This window comes from Lepidochelys kempii, chromosome 3 (assembly GCF_965140265.1).
Source record: "Lepidochelys kempii isolate rLepKem1 chromosome 3, rLepKem1.hap2, whole genome shotgun sequence".
Taxonomy (NCBI): Eukaryota; Metazoa; Chordata; order Testudines; family Cheloniidae; genus Lepidochelys; species Lepidochelys kempii.
Window position 1 is genome coordinate 139,254,447 of NC_133258.1, and position 14,789 is coordinate 139,269,235.

General features: G+C 46.1%; 2 protein-coding genes across 3 annotated transcripts in view; one reads left to right on the top strand and one right to left on the bottom strand.

Moving 5' to 3' along the window:
* Positions 1-14,789, bottom strand: part of PLD5 (phospholipase D family member 5) — a 237,965-nt gene that overhangs the window by 193,420 nt on the left and 29,756 nt on the right. The gene's annotated exons all lie outside the window — the stretch shown is intronic.
* On the top strand, positions 10,650-12,278 carry LOC140908216 (uncharacterized). Its single transcript, XM_073335170.1, has 2 exons — positions 10,650-11,169; positions 11,758-12,278. The coding sequence occupies exons 1-2, from the start codon at positions 10,650-10,652 to the stop codon at positions 12,276-12,278; spliced, it is 1,041 nt and encodes a 346-aa protein (XP_073191271.1).

Consider the following 14,789-nt stretch of genomic DNA (forward strand, 5'->3'; position numbering starts at 1 on the left):
ATGATGTTTTTTTGATCTAGACAAATGCCCACTTAAGACAAGCATGAGACCATCATCTTTTACTACAGCATTAATTTAAATAGACATTTCTCTGAATGAAAAGGTCAGCTGCAGGATGATAAAGCACCATAGAAACCTTAGACAGCAATAAACTATTGGTAAAAAGGAAAACATCACAATTTCCAAAGAACTTTAGCCCCAAGTTCCCACTTCTGCCCTGAAGAATACTATGATGGGGAAAGCCCTGAACAGAGCTGACACGGGACAGTGCCATCTCCATGGACTGTTTCTTCCTTGAAAGCAACAGAAGCCTCAGGGAAACATCTGTGCAGGGTTGTGACACTGTGGATCACTTAAGTGCCCGAATTCAGATAGAATGGTGTGGAGCTAAGCAGCTGCTCCGCACCAGAAAAAACAGAAATCATGAGCTGTGTACTCCTCACAGAAGGGGAATATGACAAAGGTCTGGCAGAGGTATCCAGTGTCAGCATGGCTTCTTACAAAACCAGATGCCAGTGGGAGGTGCTGTCCAAGGAACTGCATGGAGAGTCAGGCCTTCTAAACAAAGTAACCCAGAATTCATGGGCTTGGAACTTCTTTTCCCCATCCATTTCTGGGCTCTGTTGGTTCCCTCTGAGGGAGGTATTGAGTGGAAACTCTGTGAGGGGAATCTTACAGAGTTTTCCCAAGTCCTCTGATCTCAGCTAATGGTGGTTAAACCCATGGTATCATATGGCCCTTTACATTTTATTTATTACATCTCTCTCTATAGCTCGAATTTTATCCATGGCACCTGAACACCTTAGGGGTCATATGCTCCTCTTTCTTTCAGATTCAGCACAAAAGCTAAGTAATAAGTTTCATCACATCATCCCCTTCAGTCATTAGATAGCTCCTAGTGCCAGATGGAGTGGCCAAAAACATGGCTTTGTGTAGCAGGGTGGGGATCGGATTTACTGGTTCACAGGAAATTTTACTGAGTTATGGATCAAACACACATTTAAATGATTTGTATTTTGCTCTTTGGGGCAGAAATTATGTTTTCCTCTGTGTTTATAAACAGCCTAACACATTTCTTTAACAATAAAATGATTAATGAAGAGAAAAAAGAATTATAACTTCTTGCTAAAAGATAACCAACCAAATTCAGACTTTGTGTATGTAGGTACAATGCAGAGGCTCCAGCATGACAGTGAGGAGCACAGGCCACTGGCTGTACGAAGGTGGGAGATCACCCTGCAGCCTCCCCGCCTCCCCCTCTTCGGGACTCTGAGTCAATGGTGAGGCTGCCCCTGACCCTGACACAGCACAGGGCCTGGGTCTGCCCCAGAAACACTCTGGAGCCCGGGCCCTACCCTTCTCCACCAGGAAGGATCCAAGTATGGAGGGGCTCACTATGGGAGAGATCCCCAGGTGTGGGGGGAGAGGATTCTGTTTGGGACAATCTGGGTGCAGGCAGCTCAGTGGGGGGAGGGGATCTAGGTGTGGGGAGATCTGGATGCACAGAGGCTTGTTGGGGGGGGTTCCAGGTATAGGGGCAATGGGACTCTGCAGGGGCTTACAGGTGAAAGTAGTTTGGGCTCAGCGGAGGGGTCTGGGTGCAGCTCATTGGGGGAAAGTGGAATGGGGGTCTGGATGTGGGGGTTCAGGGTGGTGTAGGGGGAGAGTCCTGAGGCAACGGGTCCAGATGCAGAGGTTGAGGTTCAATGGGGTTGGGATTGGGTCTGGAGGGCTAGGGGGGTTCTAGATGTATGGGGTGAGGCTTGGTCAGGGTGTGTGGGTATGGGAGATCTGGCTACACAGGGGTTGGGCCAATGGGGGAGCAGCTCCCCATACAGTGATCCCACCCTTGCAGCTGAAGAGCCATGGGGGCAGGAAGCAGAGAAGGTTTCTGGGGTGGTTCTGACACAGCCCTAGCCACTTCTTGTAGGGGAAGAGGAAGTCCTGTCCTCTCCTGCTCCAGCCCAGCTGGGACTAGCAGCTGATCCCGGCTCAGGGTAGGAGCCACTGGCTGGGGTGTCCCCAGCCCTGCAGTGATTTACCTCTCCGCCAGCTGCTCCGAGTGCCTGAAGCAATGTACCTGTTCAGCTATGAAGTGGTACGTGACTGCTCTTGAAGCGTCCCTGTCAGAAAGTCATTTTTCTGTGGGGAAAGTAATCTGAGAGGGCCATGAATTCTGTGTGCATCAGTGGCACAGAATTCGCCCAGGAGTACACTTCACACCTTTCAGAGCCTGCTATACTGCAGCTGGATGTGAAGAGGAGCCCTTTGCTGCTGTCATCCCATCATCCTTCCTAAAAGGGCAACACTTCTAAGTGTTCTCTGAAACTTGCACACTGCAATGGATTTTCTTGAAATTTGCTATGACTAGCAAGGGTGTTGAGTAGGTTTAGTGAGCCAAATTTGAGCCACATGTTCCAGAGTTATAAGCCCTGAAAAAATATCAAATTTTCAAGAAGTTTCTAGGTAAGTTTTTTTCCTTTTGCACAGAACAGGAGATAAAACTATTGATGTGATGCGGATCAAAATAGTCTAAACTGGTCAAATTTTATGCAGAACAGTGCATGGCACCCACATAAGTCTTTTGGGGACCTAAGTTGTGAATGGTTTTTAAGCAAGTGTTTATTTCTTTGCTTGTGTAGATGTATAGTCTGGAAGGATTATAATGCACGTATGCCAATAAAGAAAAAAATCATGAGAGGGTTTCAGTGCAGCCCATTTAAACTTGCCTGGGTAGTTTGAGGGCATGTTCCAGCGCCATTGCCTCTCGTGAACAACCCACCACTGGTGTTTCAAGTCTGACCCTTTGTACACCTTGTAATAAAGTAGTTTGAGTTTTGCTCAACCCAGCATTCTGTAGGAGGAATGACATACCATCAGCCAAGCCTAACGCTATGTTAAATATTTACATGGCAAAAAAAAAAAATGCCTTTAATTCTGCCCCACTGAACTCTGCAGCTTGGAGAGAGCTTTTGTTCATCAGCTGCTTAACACAGTTAAAAGTCCAGGAGTCTTCTCTTTGGGGGCTGGTAGAACAACTAGACCCCACCCACAGAAACATAACATAGGTAGAATCTCCTTAGCACCATGTGCACAGAGATCCTTAAATATCCGAGGCATCCCCAAATATCACAGCCAGGTGAGAGCTCCAAAATGGAGACAGGATGAAACCCTTCCCTTCAGTGTAGGTAGTGTCTACGCTGAAACACCACACCAGTGTGGCTATGCCACTGTAGCATTACAAGTGTAAACAAGCCCTTTGAGAAGCCACTCTACTCCCACTTCTGCTCCAGACAGATGAGGCTGACAAATGGTCAGGCCAGTGCAGAGCTTCCCTGAGTACAGAACCTGCATGCCCTTTATTGCTATGTACAAGGGCAGCATCTGGCCCTTCAAATTTCATCATTTTACAACGTCAAAATGTCTTTTCCATTAAAAAATAATTCAACATAAGTCTGTAAATAAGCCATACACAAAGAGCCCGATCCTGCAGAAACAGAAATAAATTGGCACATTACCACTGAAATCAGTGGGAGAAGGACTGGGAGCAAAAAATACACAGATGTAATCAAAGTATTACTACACCAGCTAAGAAGCCTTGTTTTGTTGCAAAGAAAAATGTCTATAGCAGACTTGTTCTTCCTCCAGTAGCTATTATTCCTAAAGGCTGTCAGTAGATCTATATTCAGAATAGCAAAATAAGGGATAAAAATCAATATCATGCAGCACAACCTTTGTTGTATTCTCTCCCACCCTGCTTTCTTTCAGGCTGTTTTTGCCAGATTAAAAAAAACAAAACAAAACAGATGAAAGCTATTTTTCACCACTAGGGGGGGTTATATCATTGCAAGGGCTCAACTCTTAACTTTAGCAGCGCTGTAAATATAAAAAGTAACAGTATATGATTAGCTGTAACAAATACTTGAAATAAGTTTATTCAGCCAAGGTAAAGCACAGGAAAGAACCACAAAACATGCTATTCTCTGCATGTTTTCCAAAGCAGTATTTGCTATAATAACCTGTTTTTCGTTCGATAATCTTCTTTATTAAGAAAACTTATAAAGCATTTAATATATTGGGGAAGGCACCTCATTCCCCTGACTGGGCTCAGCATTTCTTCCTCTGGCAGTGTGGGCCTGGAGAAAATCAGTCCCATTCTGGAGAGTTTTTATTCCTCACTTGGGTTTTATTTTTCACTATTTTACAAGGTGGGCCTCAGGATAGGCACCAGGAGCACTCTTCAGCCAAACCAAATAAATTATCATAACAGAAAAAGGGAATACCTTTCACTGTCCCCTCTCTGGGGTGTTGCCTTCTTATGGTGGCTCTGGGGTGCCAGTCCTTCCCCAAACAGCCAGCTGGCTTGGTTGCTTCCCCTGTAGGGAGGAGAGCAGCCTTCCAACCAGGCAACATCTTTTCTCCCTGCTGCCACTAGCTCTGCTACAGCTTGTCTCTCTTCACCAGAAGGGTGGGGGGAGGGGGAGGGAGGGTTTAAAGGTCACCATCAATGCTTAATTGCACTCAGGTGTCCCTAGTTGACCTGAGGTAACCTCTTTTCAGCTCTTGGGGGAAAAGGGCTTTTACCATTCTAGGGCTGACACACCTGAACCTAACAGGACCACTCTTTTACAGCTGTCCTGTCTGGCTTGTCACAATATGTACAAATACAGTAAAAAGGGGGAAAAAAATTCCCAGCACCTATTACTACTGCTTTGGTCCTCCATCTAATAACATCAGCCATGTGGAACTAACTCAGTTTTGTCTTCACGTGCAGCATGTATGGCATAATTGCACTGGACTACCATAGTCATTTACTGTACTATGTTAATAGCCACATTCATTGCAGTGTTGCTGAAAGCTACTGTTGAGGTGTTTAATATTGGATAGGATAACAAGTAGCTTAATGAACTAATCACTGGTTCAGCACCACTGAGAATATAGCTCAAGTTCATTAATGATTTAATCATCCAGTGATTTAGAGGTGTCTCAAATAAGTCCCAGGAGATGGTCCAAACTGTAGGTACCCTTTCTGATCTAAATTCTCTGCTCGTGGTAATGGGATCAGCTCCATTGGCTTCAAAGGAGTTTCACCCATTTACATAGCAGAGGATTTGGCCCTTGGCCTGCAGAGAAGCATAAACCTGACTAGGTAAATGGATTCACTTCATAAAAAGGATTAAATTATGAATAAAGAGTAAAATTCAGCACCCAACCATTGTGGAGGGAAGCATTATGCCTGTGCGAAACTTAATGCCTCTTGGGTGCTGGGGGAAGGACTCCAGATAATGGTGCTTTTTACACCTCTAACAAATACATAGCCAATGCTCCCCATGTTAATGAGGCCCTGTTGGTTTCTGTCTGTACACAAAGCATCAAGGTCACACCTGCCATGGTGATGTATGGCACTCTGCAAGTAGAACCTCTAACCTGGAAGCAGTAGCAGGTTCAAAACTGCTAACTATGGTTTAACCACAAATGGGAGACAGACCCACATTTGTGATAGGGTACAGAGTTAGGTCAACGCAAGGCAGCTTACATCAATCTAATTATGGAAGTGGCTACACTTATATTTCGCTCCCGCCGATGTACACTGACTTAATAACTCCATCTCCATGAGTGGCGTAGAGCCAATGCCAATGTATTTAGCTTAACACAGTGTCAGTGTGACACTGTGTTGCTGACATTGATTGTTACTGGCTTTCATAAGCCGTCCCACAATGCCCCACACTGACAGCACAATCAATACAAGTGTTCCTGGTGAAAGTGTAGATACGCACAAATGATGTAATTACTGCAATGGCTGTATGCTGGTGTAAGTTAGGTCGACTTAATTTTGTAAGTGTAGACATGGCCTTAGTAGGAGTTACACAAACCTGTAGAAAATGGATTTGTTTTTTCAGTTTAGTCAGGGGCTAAATTTTGTTGTATCGCTCTAAATCCTTTAACAGTTTTGTGACAAAATAATTGTTTCTAGATTCAACCTTTGCAATATTTTTGCTGTGTTTGAAGAAATCCAATACAGAAGAATTTGGAGGTAGAGCCTGACAGTAGTGCCAACAGCTATGTTTCCCTCAAACTTTAGTGCAATTGGGTCACAGTTGTTTGTGACCAATTGTGACCTTCTATATTCCACAAGTTTGATGCTCTCTCAGACAGTGGGGTGCAACCCACGGAGGTCCCTCTTATACCCTTCTCCTTGGTCACGTCCCACAGATTGACCACTACTGTTCAAAGGGACTCAAACCTTTGAATAAGTAAACTTCTCTTTCTTGAGGCCAGTAACTGCAAGTCAGGCCCTTTACTGCCTGACACTAAACTTGTCACCACCGTTGCAGTGAAAAATGCCTGAAAGCAAATATAAAGGAGACAAAATTGTTTTCTTCATGACAAGCAGAGCATCAGAAGAGGAAGATACTGATTGTAAGGTAATGAGACACTCCTGTGCTAATCTCCAGGTAACCCATAAGCCAGGGACTGTACTGGTTGCTCTCAGGGCAGGTATATAAACCTCACAGAAGGAATAGCAGCACAGCCTGCTCAATGTCACTTCAGGGCTTGGAACTCTCTCCTTCCTGATAGTGCCAACAGATTCCCCAAACCTTAGCCTGCTCCAGCCTTGCTCTTGTTCCCACGCTGTTCCTAGTCCTGCTCCAACCTTGCTCTAACTCCAACCACGCTCCAACTCCACTCTGGACTCCTGAGTCCAGTTCTGACCACTAGACCTGACCATCCCCATCATGGTTTCTGACACCAGTGTCATATGACATCTCCCCACATGAGTCTCCTCAGCCTGTTGGCATTAGCCAACTTAAAAAGCTTTACTGGACTCTCTGCACACCATATTGGACAAGCTGCAGCTGACTCGGTCCTCTTTTGAGAATACATTTTAATCTATTTTGTAAAATGGGATGGTCTGGACAGAGAGGAGGCTTTTGAAAAACAAAACCAGAGAAAACTGAACTGAAGGTGAATCTGGGGGAGGAAACGAAAAGAGAAACACTAGCCTTCTCTGTATGTATGATTAAATATTTTACGGCTATCACTAGAAGCTTGAAATGACAAAAAATTAAATTATGACCAAGACATTTTCATTTATGGATTCTCAGCAGGTGTAGAAGGAATAGAGCTGATTGGATTCAACACAAAATCCTTATTAAACAGCAACATGAATGAGGAACATATATGTGAATGAGACATGGCCACAGGATCTCAGTGCAAATGAATAATTAGCAAAAACAGAAAGCACATTTGTTGCTGCTTTAGGGGACACTCAAAATATACAGTAAAAGGAAAGGAAATGTTTTTATTCCTGGTCTGAAATCTTATTTCTCACAGAGGTAAGAAAATGATTTGCAAAAAAGAATGTTGCAGCTGCCATTGTCTCTTGCCAATTTAAGAGAACATCATCAGTTGAGATCATGCATCTTCTGGGAACAAATTCCTGCTAGAAAATTTCTAGACAAGATTAAGGCAGAACACATTGGTGAAAATTCTCACTGTGAGAAAAAAAAGATTAAAAGCTACAACCATGGTGCCGTGAACTGAGGGGACATTGCCAAAATGATTATATATACTGTAAATACCCTTTCTGGATTAACTCCATGAAATACAATGGTGGGATTAAGCATACCAGACTTTAGACCTATTTAGTTACTCTGATGAGCATCATTCTTTGTTTAAACTACAAGAGTATTTTCAGTTCTATGGTGGCGTCAAGCTGTTCTCCTCTCACAGACACTCAGCATATCAGAAGACAGGCCAAAAATGGAAATACAGTGGCTTAATGCACTGGCCTGGGAGTCAGCAGAGCTGTTTCAGTTCCCAGCTAAGCTACTGACCTACTGCGTAACCTTGAGCAAGATGTTTCACCATTCTGTGCCTCTGTTTCCCCTCCTGCCCTTCATCTGTCTTGTCTATTTAGACTGTGAACTCTTCAGGGCAGGAACTGTCTCTGCATTTCTACAGTGCCTAGCAGCAAGGGACCCTGATCTGAGTAGGGGACTCTAGCGCACTCCCTAGATACACACAAATAAACCACCAAAACATACTGGGATATAGCATGGTCTAGTTCCCTAGGAACCAGAGCTAGAGAACCCTGAATTCTAATCTCAGCTCTCCCTCTAACTTGCTCTATATTCTTGCTCTTAGTTTCCTAATCTGTTTAAAATAATCAACAACAAAGGAATATACAAATACTTACTTATTTCATAAGGGTATTGTGGGGATTACAGCAGATAATCTCCAGTATTGTGCTTTACATCTTCAAAGTACAGTATAGATGCCAAATATTAAATGTTAAGATATAGAGTGGCTATTTAATTTCCTGACCCAAAGGGATTTTTTAGCTAGTATTCCACTGTGGAGCTGAAATGGTTATTTGAAATTACAGTTTCACCCTCTCTCTCGCTCTCTTTGTATTAATGATACAGTTTCCCTGGTTTTCTCCACATTCACGTAACACTGTCCTTTGGGCATCTGTCATATTAAGCCAAAATGTATAACTATGGGGGATAATCTACTATGTCTGTATAGCAAACACACTGTCCAAAATGAACAGCTTACAATTCTGTAAGTAGAATGCAAGAGCATGGTAACTGAGTCCCCAATCTACTAACTAGTTAGACCTGCCATTCTTTTATATCTGCCCTTAGGTAAAAATCCATTTTTACCAACCTAGTGGCTTTTTCAGCACATAGCTTATTGGAAAATGTTGACCAAGCTACTCTGAATGGGCTAAAAACATGCTCAACTCATACAGGTAATACCTAGGGGCCAACCAAGAACCGGTTCGCATGGCACTAGGCGCTGTACTGTACATAGACACAGACAGTCCCTACCCCAAAGAGTTTACGGCCAAACAGTGTGACGGCAGGAAACCTCATGTTAGTGCCATATTTATATAGATTTTTTTCGGGGGTAGGTTTAGTTATGAGGGGATCAGCTAAATGGGGAAAAAGAGGAAAGGATATGAAGAGGAAAGGACGGGGGAAAAGGTAAGAGGGGCAAGTGTGGAGTGAAGCTAAAATGAAGAGACTGGGGGCAGAGGTGCAAGGAAACAGCCAATCAGCATAGGGCAGAGACAGTCCAGCCAGAACTGTAGACGGTTCTGAATGCCCAGAGGTCCCTGCTTTGGCTGCTTCTGCCCCTACAGGCTGAAGTCTCAGCCTGGCTCTTCTCTGTAGTTTTTCCCCAAGGCCACATTGGCAGGGGGAGGGGAGGCACCATCTGGGTCCTAGCGCCCCTAGAGGGGTGGGGGTGTTTCTCCTCTGAACAGTTCTGGCTCCTGGGGTGTTGGGGAAAGGAGTGGCCTCAGCTGGGCCCCATTTTACATCCCCCAGTGCAGCAGTCCCTGCTTTACCTGCTTCTGCAATTGCTCCTACTGGGAGGAGTTTCTGACTGGATACAGAACTAGCTGTCTGAAAAAGAAGTGCACCCATCAAAAGCATTCTTGGATGTTCTGATGTGAACTTTCCCTCACATACAAGGGCTACCGTTGCGTACTCTGCAGCACTCCAAAACCCTGCAGATGCAGAGAGCAAGACAGGTATCACGATACTGAACCCTAGCACTAGGTCACCAGGTCAGCTCAAAGCAGGTGGGACTTGAAAAGCCAGCAGGGTGTGGGGGGAGCAGTTATTCATCTTCCAAGCTATAGTTCCTGGTCATTTTTATATGAAGCCTTAATCTACAAACTCAAAAATGAACAACAAAGCTCCTTAAGATTTTTAAAACTGCATATCCCACTCAGTTTCAAACACAGCATCTGAAATTTGGTGTACAAGTTACAAAGAAGGATAACTTTTTTTTTTTTTGGTACAAACATTGTTTAAATGTGTGATGTTGCTTCTGGTTTACAGAATGTGTCAAACAGGGTTTTATGCTGTTACAGAATACTTTTTGCCATGGAACAGCACACCCCACTTTTATGGGGGAGGAAGGGTCAGAAAATTAGTTCATACCAAAGGACTACATTTACCAAACACTGTAAGCATATGATTGGATATAAATGCTTACTTGAAAATATACTACAGTAGTTGTACCAGAGTATTACAACCTATTAATAAAGAACCACTTATGCTATTTAAAAGCATGTAGAGTCAAGAGACTTGAGAACAAAGGAACATATGTGCTGCAATACAATTATTATTTATATGGCGGTAAAGCCTAAAGGACCCCAAACAAGGACTAAAGTCCCACAGTACGAGACACTGTATAAACAAACAAACACAAAGCCCTGGTCTACACTAGGACTTTAGGTCGAATTTAGCAGCGTTAAATCGATGTAAACCTGCACCCGTCCACACAATGAAGCCCTTTATTTCAACTTAAAGGGCTCTTAAAATCGATTTCCTTACTCCACCCCTGACAAGTGGATTAGCGCTTAAATCGACGTTGCCGGCTCGAATTTGGGGTACTGTGGACACAATTTGATGGTATTGGCCTCCGGGAGCTATCCGAGAGTGCTCCATTATGACCGCTCTGGACAGCACTCTCAACTCAGATGCACTGGCCAGGTAGACAGGAAAAGAACCGCGAACTTTTGAATCTCATTTCCTGTTTGGCCAGCGTGGAAAGCCGCAGGTGACCATGCAGAGCTCATCAGCACAGGTGACCATGATGGAGTCCCAGAATCGCAAAAGAGCTCCAGCATGGACCGAACGGGAGGTACGGGATCTGACCGCTGTTTGGGGAGAGGAATCCGTGCTATCAGAACTCCATTCCAGTTTTCGAAATGCCAAACCTTTGTCAAAATCTCCCAGGGCATGAAGGACAGAGGCCATAACAGGGACCCGAAGCAGTGCCGCATGAAACTGAAGGAGCTGAGGCAAGCCTACCAGAAAACCAGAGAGGCGAACAGCCGCTCTGGGTCAGAGCCCCAAACATGCCGCTTCTATGATGAGCTGCATGCCATTTTAGGGGGTTCAGCCACCACTACCCCAGCCGTGTTGTTTGACTCCTTCAATGGAGATGGAGGCAATACGGAAGCAGGTTTTGGGGACGAAGAAGATGAGGAGGAGGAGGAGGTTGTAGATAGCTCACAGCAAGCAAGCGGAGAAACCGGTTTTCCCGACAGCCAGGAACTGTTTCTCACCCTAGACCTGGAGCCAGTACCCCCCGAACCCACCCAAGGCTGTCTCCTGGACCCAGCAGGCGGAGAAGGGACCTCTGGTGAGTGTACCTTTTAAAATACTATACATGGTTTAAAAGCAAGCATGTGAAAGGATTACTTTGCCCTGGCATTTGCGGTTCTCCTAGATGTAGTCCTAAAGCCTTTGCAAAAGGTTTCTGGGGAGGGCAGCCTTATTGCGTCCTTCATGGTAGGGCACTTTACCACTCCAGGCCAGTAACACGTACTCGGGAATCACTGTAGAACAAAGCATTGCAGTGTATGTTTGCTGGCATTCAAACAACATCCGTTCTTTATCTCTCTGTGTTATCCTCAGGAGAGTGAGATATAATTCATGGTCACCTGGTTGAAATAGAGTGCTTTTCTTCAGGGGACACTCAGAGGAGCCCATTCCAGCTGGGCTGTTTGCCTGTGGCTAAACAGAAATGTTCCCCGCTGTTAGCCACAGGGAGGGGGGAAGGTTGAGGGGGTAGTCACGCGGTGGGAGGAGGCAAAATGCGACCTTGTAACGAAAGCACATGTGCTATGTATGTAATGTTAACAGCAAGGTTTACCCTGAAAGAGTGTAGCCACTGTTTTATAAAATGTGTCTTTTTAAATACCACTGTCCCTTTTTTTTTCTCCACCAGCTGCATGTGTTTCAATGATCACAGGATCTTCTCCTTCCCAGAGGCTAGTGAAGCTTAGAAAGAAAAAAAAACGCACTCACGATGAAATGTTCTCCGAGCTCATGCTGTCCTCCCACACTGACAGAGCACAGACGAATGCATGGAGGCAAATAATGTCAGAGTGCAGGAAAGCACAAAATGACCGGGAGGAGAGGTGGCGGGCTGAAGAGAGTAAGTGGCGGGCTGAAGACAGGGCTGAAGCTCAAATGTGGCGGCAGCGTGATGAGAGGAGGCAGGATTCAATGCTGAGGCTGCTGCAGGACCAAACCAGTATGCTCCAGTGTATGGTTGAGCTGCAGCAAAGGCAGCTGGAGCACAGACTGCCACTGCAGCCCCTCTGTAACCAACCGCCCTCCTCCCCAAGTTCCATAGCCTCCACACCCAGACGCCCAAGAACGCGGTGGGGAGGCCTCCGGCCAACCAGCCACTCCACCACAGAGGATTGCCCCAAAAAAAGAAGGCTGTCATTCAATAAATTTTAAAGTTGTAAACTTTTAAAGTGCTGTGCTTAAAGTGCTGTGTGGCATTTTCCTTCCCTCCTCCACCACCCCTCCTGGGCTACCTTGGTAGTCATCCCCCTATTTGTGTGATGAATGAATAAAGAATGCATGAATGTGAAGCAACAATGACTTTATTGCCTCTGCAAGTGGTGATTGAAGGGAGGAGGGGCGGGTGGTTAGCTTACAGGGAAGTAGAGTGAACCAAGGGGTGGGAGGTTTCATCAAGGAGAAACAAACAGAACTTTCACACCGTAGCCTGGCCAGTCATGAAACTGGTTTTCAAAGCTTCTCTGATGCGTACTGCGCCCTCCTGTGCTCTTCTAACCGCCCTGGTGTCTGGCTGCGCGTAACCAGCAGCCAGGCGATTTGCCTCAACCTCCCACCCCGCCATAAACGTCTCCCCCTTACTCTCACAGATATTGTGGAGCACACAGCAAGCAGTAATAACAGTGGGAATATTGGTTTCGCTGAGGTCTAAGCGAGTCAGTAAACTGCGCCAGCGCGCCTTTAAACGTCCAAATGCACATTCTACCACCATTCTGCACTTGCTCAGCCTGTAGTTGAACAGCTCCTGACTACTGTCCAGGCTGCCTGTGTACGGCTTCATGAGCCATGGCATTAAGGGGTAGGCTGGGTCCCCAAGGATACATATAGGCATTTCAACATCCCCAACAGTTATTTTCTGGTCTGGGAATAAAGTCCCTTCCTGCAGCTTTTGAAACAGACCAGAGTTCCTGAAGATGCGAGCATCATGCACCTTTCCCGGCCATCCCACGTTGATGTTGGTGAAACGTCCCTTGTGATCCACCAGAGCTTGCAGCACTATCGAAAAGTACCCCTTGCGGTTTATGTACTCGCTGGCTTGGTGCTCTGGTGCCAAGATAGGGATATGGGTTCCGTCTATAGCCCCACCACAGTTAGGGAATCCCATTGCAGCAAAGCCATCCACTATGACCTGCACATTTCCCAGGGTCACTACCCTTGATATCAGCAGATCTTTGATTGCGTGGGCTACTTGCATCACAGCAGCCCCCACAGTAGATTTGCCCACTCCAAATTGATTCCCAACTGACCGGTAGCTGTCTGGCATTGCAAGCTTCCACAGGGCTATCGCCACTCGCTTCTCAACTCTGAGGGCTGCTCTCATCTTGGTATTCATGCGCCTCAGGGCAGGGGAAAGCAAGTCACAAAGTTCTATGAAAGTGCCCTTACGCATGCGAAAGTTTCGCAGCCACTGGGAATCGTCCCAGACCTGCAACACTATGCGGTCCCACCAGTCTGTGCTTGTTTCCCGAGCCCAGAATCGGCGTTCCACAGCATGAACCTGCCCCATGAGCACCATGATGCATGCATTGTCAGGGCCCATGCTTTCAGAGAAATCTGTGTCCATGTCCTGATCACTCACGTGACCGCGCTGACGTCACCTCCTCGCCCGGTATCGCTTTGCCAGGTTCTGGTGCTGCATATACTGCTGGATAATGCATGTGGTGTTTAATGTGCTCCTAATTGCCAAAGTGAGCTGAGCGGCCTCCATGCTTGCCTTGGTATGGCGTCCGCACAGAAAAAAGGCGCGGAACGATTGTCTGCCGTTGCTCTGACGGAGGGAGGGGCGACTGACGACACGGCTTACAGGGTTGGCTTCAGGGAGCTAAAATCAACAAAGGGGGTGGCTTTACATCAAGGAGTATTTCAGGCAGGACTTCACGGAGGGTTCCAATAAGAAATGGTGCACTTAAGTTATCGTTCTTATTGGAACAAGAAGGTTAGCCTGGCCTCTGATTGATACATGGCTAGATTTACCTCGCGGCACCTTCTCTGTGAGTGACTGCAGTGTGACCTAGAGGAATGAGTCCCCTAGACAGGGGAGGAGGCAAATGAGTACAAAACAAATCTGGTCTATTTCTTTTTTTGACCCACTCCATCTATCTTTTACATCTTTGGCTGGCAGCAGACGGTGCAGAAGGACTGCATGCCATCCACATCTCATGGCTGCTCGGCAGAAGATGGTACAGTACGACTGCTAGCCATCCTCATCTCTTGCCTGCCTGGCAGAAGATGGTACAATATGACTACTAGCAATCCTCATCTCTTGCCTGCCTGGCAGAAGATGGTACAGTACGACTGCTAGCAGTCCGTATCGCCTGCCTGCTCACCATAAGACGTTTCAATAGGACTGACTGCAGGACTAAAGAGAATGACCTGGTCAAGTCACTCCAAATTTAGTCCCTGCGCCCATGTCTGCCCAGGCGCTCCCAGCCGACGTGGCCAGGAGCACCTCGGACATGACGATGACGGCTACCAGGGATCTCAACCCAGAATTCCAATGGGCAGCGGAGACTGCGGGAACTGTGGGATAGCTACCCACAGTGCAACGCTCCGGAAGTCGACTCTAGCCTCGGTACTGTGGAAGCGCTCCGCCGAGTTAATGCACTTAATGCACTTAGAGCATTTTCTGTGGGGACACACACACTCGAATATATAAAACCGATTTGT